This window comes from Drosophila bipectinata, chromosome 3L (genome assembly GCF_030179905.1).
Source record: "Drosophila bipectinata strain 14024-0381.07 chromosome 3L, DbipHiC1v2, whole genome shotgun sequence".
In the NCBI taxonomy this organism is placed as follows: Eukaryota; Metazoa; Arthropoda; class Insecta; order Diptera; family Drosophilidae; genus Drosophila; species Drosophila bipectinata.
This window is the reverse complement of record NC_091738.1, coordinates 1,707,545-1,717,459: the sequence shown is the minus strand read 5'-3', so window position 1 is coordinate 1,717,459 and position 9,915 is coordinate 1,707,545. Positions and strand designations below refer to the sequence as shown.

At 37.3% G+C, this 9,915-nt stretch overlaps 3 protein-coding genes across 3 annotated transcripts; all 3 read left to right on the top strand.

Annotated features, from left to right (window-relative positions):
* The first annotated feature begins 4,381 nt into the window (after nucleotides 1-4,381).
* LOC108126124 (uncharacterized) lies at nucleotides 4,382-5,957 on the top strand. Its single transcript, XM_070280422.1, has 8 exons — nucleotides 4,382-4,448; nucleotides 4,508-4,666; nucleotides 4,716-4,889; nucleotides 4,948-5,143; nucleotides 5,219-5,388; nucleotides 5,445-5,603; nucleotides 5,654-5,818; nucleotides 5,875-5,957. Exons 1-4 carry the CDS (start codon nucleotides 4,410-4,412, stop codon nucleotides 5,107-5,109), a joined length of 534 nt encoding a protein of 177 aa, XP_070136523.1. The 5' UTR covers nucleotides 4,382-4,409; the 3' UTR covers nucleotides 5,110-5,143; nucleotides 5,219-5,388; nucleotides 5,445-5,603; nucleotides 5,654-5,818; nucleotides 5,875-5,957.
* Nucleotides 5,958-6,293: 336 nt separating this feature from the next.
* Nucleotides 6,294-7,265, top strand: LOC108126125 (uncharacterized). The gene is made up of 5 exons (XM_043212688.1): nucleotides 6,294-6,338; nucleotides 6,393-6,548; nucleotides 6,601-6,765; nucleotides 6,819-6,902; nucleotides 7,227-7,265. The coding sequence occupies exons 1-5, from the start codon at nucleotides 6,294-6,296 to the stop codon at nucleotides 7,263-7,265; spliced, it is 489 nt and encodes a 162-aa protein (XP_043068623.1).
* A 153-nt stretch (nucleotides 7,266-7,418) lies between these two features.
* dls (daedalus on 3) lies at nucleotides 7,419-8,110 on the top strand. The gene is made up of 4 exons (XM_043212666.1): nucleotides 7,419-7,463; nucleotides 7,522-7,680; nucleotides 7,724-7,888; nucleotides 7,949-8,110. Exons 1-4 carry the CDS (start codon nucleotides 7,419-7,421, stop codon nucleotides 8,108-8,110), a joined length of 531 nt encoding a protein of 176 aa, XP_043068601.1.
* The last annotated feature ends 1,805 nt before the right edge of the window (nucleotides 8,111-9,915 follow it).

The window sequence follows — 9,915 nt, the reverse complement described above, 5'->3', positions numbered from 1 at the left end:
GATGATGGGTAGGTGGGGTAAGGGGGGGGAGTAGGGAGATAAAAAAAAAGGGTCCACTAAAATAAAAAATATATTATTTTCTCTGTATGAATATTAATACCCAATACCCAGCCAAGGCGCTTAAAAGTATGCTTCTAATTATTATGTTGCAAGCAACAATGTTGAGCAACATTTGTTGGCAACACAAGTAGATGATGGGTCGGGTATCTTATAGTTTAAATATAATTTAAAATATTTATTTAAGTTTTGTGCTATTTTTCTCACTGTAGAACTGTGAAGGCAAACAATTGGGAGCTGAACGCAGCTGATAAACTTGAAGTGCCCACAATGCGGAAAGCGTTGGAAAGGTGCTGGGAACAGGCTCAAGGACACACAGCAAAGTTTGTACATATACAAAGTACATACATACACAAGTATGTATACAGCCTACGCATATTTAAGCTCTTTCGCCATTTCCACATCGCGCTCCCTCTCCCGGTCTGCAGACACAGAGACGGTGGCGTATACGTAATGTGTTTGTATGGCCAACAAAATAAAGCATACGCAACGTGTTTCCCTCGTTCTCGTTGATGACGTTAAATTTTGGGCTCGGGAAAGCTCAGGCCGGAATTCGTCGAAAGTTATGCCACAAAAATGCGTTCTTGCCTCCTAAGCAAATAGCACGTGTCCTCACTCAAAAAAGGGATCCTAGATATTTTTGGGCTCATGTTTTATTCTTTTTCCGTTTTTTTTTTTCTATTCTATTTGCATGAGCTTGTGTATTTTCATTCATGGTATTTATTTTAATATGCCTTGAAAATAAATGACAAAATAAGAAATGTGTTTGATGACAGCTTTAGACATTTTTGCCCATTTATGCTAAATTGTTTGATTTCAATTTAACTCGGAAGAGATCCTTGGGCGGGAAGTAGCGTGTTTGTGGGTAGTCCTTATAAATGGAATATAAATGGGGGTTATCTTTTGAAGAAAAGGGAAGCTAAAATTGAAGACTATTACAATATAATTTACTTTTAAAATTGAATAACTCCCAAATAACTCATGTGAACTCCAAGATATTATTTTAAAATGAAACAATTAAGGGATTAGCATTTGCAGTTTTGGGGCTTGAGAATACCTTAAATTCCTGAAGCACTCCATGCGAGCCTTGTTCATCCAGACAGACGACTGCTGCAGGCGGTGGCAGCAACAAAACAAGGGCAAACAATAAAATAAACAAACAAACACGCAACGAGGCAGACACACACATGACAGACAGGATGGCAAAAGCGATGGCGCATCGGGGCGCACCGGAGACACTGAGGGGGGAATTCTCTAGACAGCCAGACCTGCATTAAATAAATATGTGCGTAATAAAAGGCAAACAAAAAAGGAAAAAATAAAAATAAATAAAAAATAATGTCAAGCTAAAGCGAAGCTGAAGAGCAGCAAAAGAGCAAACCAATGAAGTGTGTCGCGCCAATCGAGCCGCAACACCACACACCCCACACACAACAACTGCAATTTGTATTAATTTTATTGGTTTATTATTATCGGCGGCGACTAGCCTCCTCATCGGGGCGCACGATTGGTGCCATCAGACAGTGTTTATACGTTTCTCGATTGAAAGCGAGTTAATTTCATTTACTGATTTGTGGACACCGCTGTGGGGGAAAGTATCTGGCTTTGGCTTTAGCTTTGGTTTCGGGCTGTTTTTTTTTTTTTTGCTTATTCTGACGATGACTGTGACTGTGATACTGACTAAGTGTAATCGCGAATTGTCAGGCCCATTCATCGACTCGATTCGCAATCAGGGGCTTTTGCATCCAGTCGTCTCTGTCTGAGTGTGGCCGATGAACTGCAATTGCCCTCAGATTGCAATATCGCCAGCAACTGCCAGTAAAAATTCAAACGCACGTGTTGTGGCAATTCTCGTTTAAATGAAATCATTAATGGGTGTTTGATTAAGTAAACATAATCTTTAGTATATAAAAAAATGCATTATGCAGTTGTTTTATAATTATTTTTTACTTGAATTTACTTGGAATATTAAGGTTCATCCTTTTAATAGGTGAGAATATTTATAGCATCTTGATTAAATACTTATATTAATATTTAGTCCATATTGTCTCTTGAAGCTTAAACCCCCTAGCTTTTATGGTCTTTAAAGTCTTTTTTATCTGGTTGTATTAATTCTTATTATTTTATATCGATTTTTTACCATTATATATTATTGTATTTTAAATCTACTAGATTATTGTCCACCATTGCCCTGTTTATCCCCAAGAACTTATAAGAAAAGTATTAAATTTTAATAGTCTCTCTTATATTTAAAAATTTTAATAAAATATGAAAATGCAAATAAGAAACCAACTTATTTTTATTTAATTTTCTTATAAAATAATTTAAATTCTTTCTAGTCTTGGAACCATGTTTTTGCAAACCTGATCAGCCAGCCAGTTATGATGAGGGCTACTCACCTTCAAGGGCTTCGGAATATATTCGCACTGAGTCAGCCCTGAATCGCCCGCCCTCCATTACCTCCATTACCAGCCGATGTCCGGCATTATCGTCTGGCCATACTCATTCCAAATCCCATACCCATACCCATTCCCACTCCCGATCGTTGCTCCGCGCTGCGTTCATTGAACGCACTTTCGGCTCTCGACGCACGCGTCGTTAACAAAAAATGAGAAAAAATGCAAAGAAACAGGGTGGGGGAAAGAGGCTCTGTCTCCAGATACTTGGCCTGGGTATACGCGTGCATAATACAATAATAATTTCGCTTTACAAAAAATTACAAAAAAAATGCAACAAAAAAAGAATAAGTACACAAAATAAGCGCAGCCAATGGCCGAGACAACAGCAGCGAAAGAAAAAAGTAGCAGGAAGGAGGAGCACCACCATCATCCCGTGGAGCTGAAGGAGGAGAAACCTGCCCAGACAGCGATCCCAATCCCGATCAATGCACCTTTGGCAAAGGTGCAACGCCTCGCCAGAGTCGGGTATTTTCGCCAGTGCCTGTGTTTGTGCGAGTTGTCTGGCCGGGCCGGGGCCAGGCAGTGACGCACGAAACGCGATCACGTTCGCATTTATTAAAAGATGGTTGCTATTGCACCGGCGAGTGCGAGTGCATAGGGACCCTTGGTCCCAGAAAGCCCCGGGTTGTGAGGGGGCCTCTTACAGCGACTGTTGCCGGAGACAGATGTGGGTAACATTTGCTAGGCGAAAGGAAACAAAAAGTTGGGGAGCTGGAAACTAAAAGTCATAGCCGAAGATTTAGATGTACTATTCTTTATAAGACACTACTATAACTTAAATTAAAGATCTAGAAAATAGGAATAATAAGACCAATCTCTAAAATATAACATAACTTATGAATGTTCTAATCCCCGTCTCGGATAGGGTATTATATCTTGCCAGAAGGAGTAAAAACTTGACCAACATGTGGTTCTGTTGGCTATTTTTAGACGCCTATCTGGTTGTCCGTCTGCCCGTTTGACTGTCTGGCTGCAGCCCATCTTATCCCATTTTACTTTGCCAGCTCCAGCCTCAGTCTGGAGAGTTGCAGCAGTAGTTGGACTTAGCCAGAGTCAAAGTCAGAGTCTTGGTTCATTAACTGGGACCAAGTTTTAATCAGATTTGTGCGTGAAGTTCGGCACTCACCCGGGGCAACTGGCTGTGCAGCAGCCAACAAGAAATGGGTGGGATCCCGGCCCCGAGTGTGGTTTCTGCAACAATATTTTAATGGGAAATTTTTACAAAACGTCTCTCGCCTCAGAAGTGCATATTGTCGAACCAGTTCTCCATCCAGACAACTGCGGAAGCGTGGCACTATAAACAATATTCTTTTCATTTTTGTTGCCTCAGCATTCTGGGCCTCCACTCGTCTCGTCTCGTCTCGACTCGCAAATTTCGCAGCAGACAAATTTATGAGCGTTAAGTGAAGGCCAATAAAATTCTTTTTGTCTGGAGTGTGTTATTGTTGTTTTGTTTTGTTCCGGGCCAGGGACCAGGGTCCAGGGGCCAGCGGCATGGGGCTACTTCTGGCCAGTTTTATTTCCATTTTCAACTTCTTGGCCAGACCTCCGTCAAGTCATCTTGTTTTTGGGAACTCTCTTTCAGTTTTTTTTGTAATTTATTTCAATCGGTGAAGTTGAAAAATATGCAAATTGAAAATTTTTATGGATGTGTACGAAAATGTTTAATTTTCTGAACAAAAAAGTGTTCTATGACACCAAAAAGAATAATCTATTGTCACACCGGATAATACTATTATAAATGATGTTTTAAAATAAAATTAATCGGTATAATCGATTCTTATCTCAACTTATTAACCGAACTAATAATTCAAGAGTCATAAAAGCTTAATGTTAACCTATATGTACTCTCAATTTATTTCCAGAGTTTCAGTTTTCAAAAGCGCTTAGAAAATGTGGTCAAAAGTGTTGCTTTTAGGCTCCCTTGTCGCAGTAAGGAATTCCCAAATTATAACATAAAAAAAAAATTATAAAATATTTACCCAATTAAGAGCACATACTGTTATGTGAGTTTTACCAATTTGAAGTGCGAAATGTTGGACAGGAAGTATGGAAAATTTGAAAGGTGTTATATCAGAGCGGTTAACCGAACCCACAAGTACATCGATGTTTATGCCAAGTTGTTTAAAATTCCCATTGATAATATTTCGGTGAGTTGGGAGTCTGGTTAAAAGCAGGAACTAACTCTATAGCGTTCAGATTCAATTGGAACCCATGCATTATAACAACGGCTATAAACCCTTTTTACTTGGCATGAAATTCGATGCCTGCAAATATCTCAGTAATCCCCGGCTCCGATCCATGCTTTTTGTGAGAGAGTTACATGCAACAATTGCAAATGTTTCTAACATGAACCATACTTGTCCCTACAACGTGAGTATAATAATGTTGAAAATATTTTTAAAATTTTATTATATATATTTACACTTAGCATGATTTGATGGTCGACAAAATGTGGACTGGTAATCTTGAAAAAGGATTTTTAAAGTACCTACCCGTCCCCAACGGAGACTATGCGATTTATGGAAAATGGTACACCTACAATATTCCTCGAGCCAATGTTAATGTGTACTTTAAAATAACAAATAAATAGAGCAAATAAATGTATCTAAGGAAGTAGTTTTATAGTAAGTTCACTCTAAAATATGTATTATTTCAATAATAGAAAATGGAGGCGTGAACTGATCTGCACTTATAGTCAGCAAAGCGTTTCAATATTTTCAGATAATCTTTCCAGTCGTTGATGACAGCAGGCCCCATTTAAAACCCCATTAACTGCTTATTTTTCGAAATTGTGGCACCAGTCTTGATTGCGTTGTGGATCATCATGCAAATAATTTTTGGGATTTTTATTTTTTTGGCTTCACCAAGGGTATGCATTGAAATTATTATATAAAAAATGTACAGCCATTCCAATTATACTCGCAGGACATATATAGCCATGTATCCTTCACAAACCTTAAATGTGGCTCTATGGACAGGCGATTCGTCGAATTTCAAAGGTGTTACATCAAGGCGTTCAATCGATCTCACAAATACATCGATGTCTACGCAAGGCTGCTACAAATTCCAGTGAATGATGTCTCGGTAAGTTCAGAATTGGTAGAAAATATCAATAATATTAAAAACTGTTTTAGATGAATATCAAAATAATGCGCTACGACCATGGCTATAAGCCATTTTTTATAAATGTGAGCTTTGATGCCTGCAAGTTCCTCAAAAACCAAAAGCATCCGGTCGTTAGACTCTTCTACAACGCATTCAGGGATAGTTCCAATCTAAACCATACCTGTCCCTACGATGTAAGTACATTACTTCAAGTAATTCTTCCATTAAATTAATGATTAAATTTCTGAAGCACGACCTTAAGTTGGACCATTTCTGGACTGGCAACATCGAAGAACAATTCACGAAATATATTCCAATTGTTAATGGGGACTATTCTGTGGATACACTATGGTACTCGAATAATATTCTTCGTTCTTTCATAAACATATATTTTAGATTATCATGAAAATAAAAATAAAATGAATTATATTATAGTCAAACTATATTTTATTTTATTGTTGCTTCCTCTAAAGTCTTAAATTTTACTAACCATTTTTAAATATTGGTCTATTATTGTCTGATTTTTGTTTGATAATCTTTTGGAATGATTTAGTCGCCCTTTAATTGGCTATCGATTTCACAGTCACTGATGACTATATAATTACTGTTACGATTTTGTGAATGTTGGTATTTCAAGTCCACTTGAAAGCATAACTTCCAAGCTTCACTATGCGAAAAGTTCTGCATGTTCTCATTATATTGGAGTGGCTATCGGTGAGAAACTTTAAATTAAAAAAAAGTATAAATATTTATTAACTCTGGTGCTAGTTAATTTTCTCCCATGTGACTTTTACCAACTTAAAATGTGGCACAAATAACAGGAAAGTGGCTGAATTCGAAAAGTGTTATATCAAAGCAGTGAACCGAACTCACAAGTATGTGGACGTTTATGTAAAACTTCATAAGCCTCTTGATAATATGGCTGTAAGTATAGATAATATCTTTCATATCAAATCAATCCAAGTCTACTTTCCAGATGAATCTTAAGCTTTTGCGTTACGATCAGGGATACAAGCCATTTTTTATAGACATGACCTTCGATTGCTGCCAGTTCCTCAAGAACCAACAAAATCCGATTATTAAATTCTTCTACGATGTCTACAAGGATAATTCAAACGTAAATCATACTTGTCCTATTGACGTAGGTATTTAAGAATATATTGCGTATTTTTATATAACCTATGTATTTTAAAGCATGATATTATTGTGGACCATGTGTGGACCGGCAACATTGAATCAGGAATTTCAAAGTATATTCCAATCATTAATGGTGATTACGTAGTCGAAACAACCGTTTATACAAATAAGCATCGTATAGGATTTTTAAACATATATGCTAGGCTTTCAGGGAGACCAAAGGATATTTAATCAAAACAAATACAAAAATCGTAACATGTGACAACTATGGCTCGTATATTAATATTAAAATATGTTTTATAAAAAAATCATGAAAATATATAACTTGAGTAGAGTGAGGAAAAGTACCGAGTGTTTATATTCACGTGTCTACAAATACCTTTTAATTTGTTTGATAAGATCTTATTGTTTTATTGTAAAATAAAATTTTAAAATTTCAAATTAAAAATTGGATAATATCTAAAGAGTCCTGTAAAGTATGCCCTGATTGTTTCGTGCCAATGATTGTTTCATGATTTCAGTTGTTTCAGTGTTTAAATGGCCAAAACAAAAGGTTTTACGGATGTTGACTGACTTAATAGCCAAACGATTAAAAAAGAAATCGATTCAGATAATATTTGACCGTTAGATAATGTTCGAAAAACAGTTTCAATCGAAATGTGGAAGTGGTTAGTTTTGGGATGTTGGATAGCTCTGCAAACGGTAATTCAAACGTATCATTCAAGACGGAGACTAAAGCTATACTCTATTATATATTTAGATGTGCATGAGTCATGTGACATTTACTAATCTGAAGTGCCATTCGTATAATGTGAAATATAGTATTTTTCCAACTTGCCAGATAAAGGCAGTTAATCGATCCCACAAGTACTTGAATATAAACGTGAAACTATTTAAATTGCCAATAAACGATGTTTGGGTAAGAATTCTTCTGTTCAAAAACATAAATATATTTTTTGTAGTTAAAGGTAAAATTTATGCGTTTTGATAATGGTTACAAGCCCGTGTTTTTCGATTTATCATACGATGCTTGTAAGTTTTTGAAGGATAACAATAATCCACTGGCTCGGCTTTTCTACAACACGTTTAGGAATAGTTCAAATATGAATCACTCGTGTCCTTATAATGTAAGTTCTTTAAAGCTTGAAATATTTGTATAAATAATATACTCATTAACATTTATTTAGCATGACATTTTAGTGGATAAATTGTGGACTGGTAACCTCGAAAAGGGATTCGCCACATATGTCCCCATAAGAAATGGAGACTTTGCCATTTTCACCGAATGGATTACTAACAAAGTTCCACGTTCTTCGGTGAAAATATACTTCAGGATCTCCGAAAAATGAAATTTCATTCAGATTTACTTTGCGTTTATTAAATTTTAATCCACAATTTGTGATAATATATTTCTGCGTTAAAATGCTGAGGTCTTTTCTAAATTAAATTTGTCTTCTTTTTCATTTAACTTGGATTCATAAATAAGTGAGAGTGTACATGGTGATTCCAGGAACTTCCAAAAGCATAACACGAAATAATTCATCAAAAAAGTGTGCTAAAGTTGGAGGTGGGACCCGTCCATTAATAATAAATTAAACATATTCCCTGGCATGCCTTTGGCTGCCTGACGACACCGACTCCCTACTCAGATCCCCAAAGGTTTTCTGGAGCAACTGAAATGTTTTTATACCTGGTATTTGTAAAATACGAGGGTATATTATATTTGAAGGAAACTTATCAAATTATTAATAAAGTAACCCTGCCAAACGCCAAAAAAAAATCACTAAAAGTATGCTATAAAAAAAGTTAGCAGTCTAAGTACCAGGTATCACATAGCCCCGTCGTTTCTGCTTGGTTTGCTTCCCTAATGACCTAGAATACAAATTCTGGCTACCTACAAGCACTCTCACCTTGCCGATTAGCAAAATCCCAGGGCTGCCAAGGATGGCAAGTCATCCAGAGCCAGTCACCGACACGGAAGCTAATCGCTCGACTAAGTTCCTTGATTCCCCAATCCCCCAAGCCCCTGGCTGAGCCAATCTTTAACGGATTGCGTAATACACGTCAATATGTAGCCACGACCAGGTACGTGCAAACATATATACGAGTCTGTTCAAGATGCCGATGGTCAAGGTGGAAGCTTTGTGGCTTCAACTGTTTGTCTGTCGGATTATAAATGATTTGCCATTAATTCTGCCCAAATGCCACAGACCGAGGGGCTGCCAGACAGAAAGCAGACCGACCGGGAAAGAACATTAACATTTAGCATTGCCATTGGCATTGGGCAGGCAGGTAGTCAGTCGGCCAGTCAGCCAGTCAGACACAAAAGTGAATAATCAATATCATTTGATTACATTGATAACGCGCATTTCGGTTGCTGTTTTTCGGTTTTTTTCCTTTCTACTTTTTTTTTTATATGTATATTTACGTGGCTTTGTTCTCGGGGCTTTACTTTATCGGGGGGCTGCGATTTCGATATCCAAAATGCTTTCGTCACTGGCGGCATTGCCGAATGTCTAGACGAGAGCTCCATAAAATGTATTATTGCCTCATTTTGCTTTTGCTTTCTATGTAGCTACTCTTGGCTCTAAAGCTTGTGGGGTATATGGCCTAAATAAAGGGGTTTTGAAATAAAACTAGTTTTAAGAAATAATATAAGAGATTTCTAAGAAGGTGTAAGAAACTCAAGAATATTTAATATTTTTTTATGGAATCACTTTATTTTATTTCTAAGATTTATAGTGTATCTAAAATTTTCTCTTGGCCAAAAACCCTGTTTCTTACCATTGTTTTTTTGGCGGAAATTTGGATTTTGGATTTGGCTGGCGATTTGAATATTATTGAACGGCGTCTGGCTGACGTCGCGACGTCAGAGCCCTGACGTGAATCGATACCCAGACCCAGGACCCAGAACTCGAACCCGAACCCCAAAGACAATGCAAAAGCGGGATGGAAGCCGCAGAAGATGATCAGAGGCCTCGAAAGCCGCTGGCGACAGTTGCAACCTGAAGGGGTGTGCATACCACTCCTGGCCAGGATGTGTCTCTTTTTTTTCCCCCTGCGATAATAAAGACAAACAATTTTTTTCCTGCATATTAAACCGATGAAATGAAGCGCAAACTGATTGTGCTCGTTTGCTGGTGGGGTTATGGTC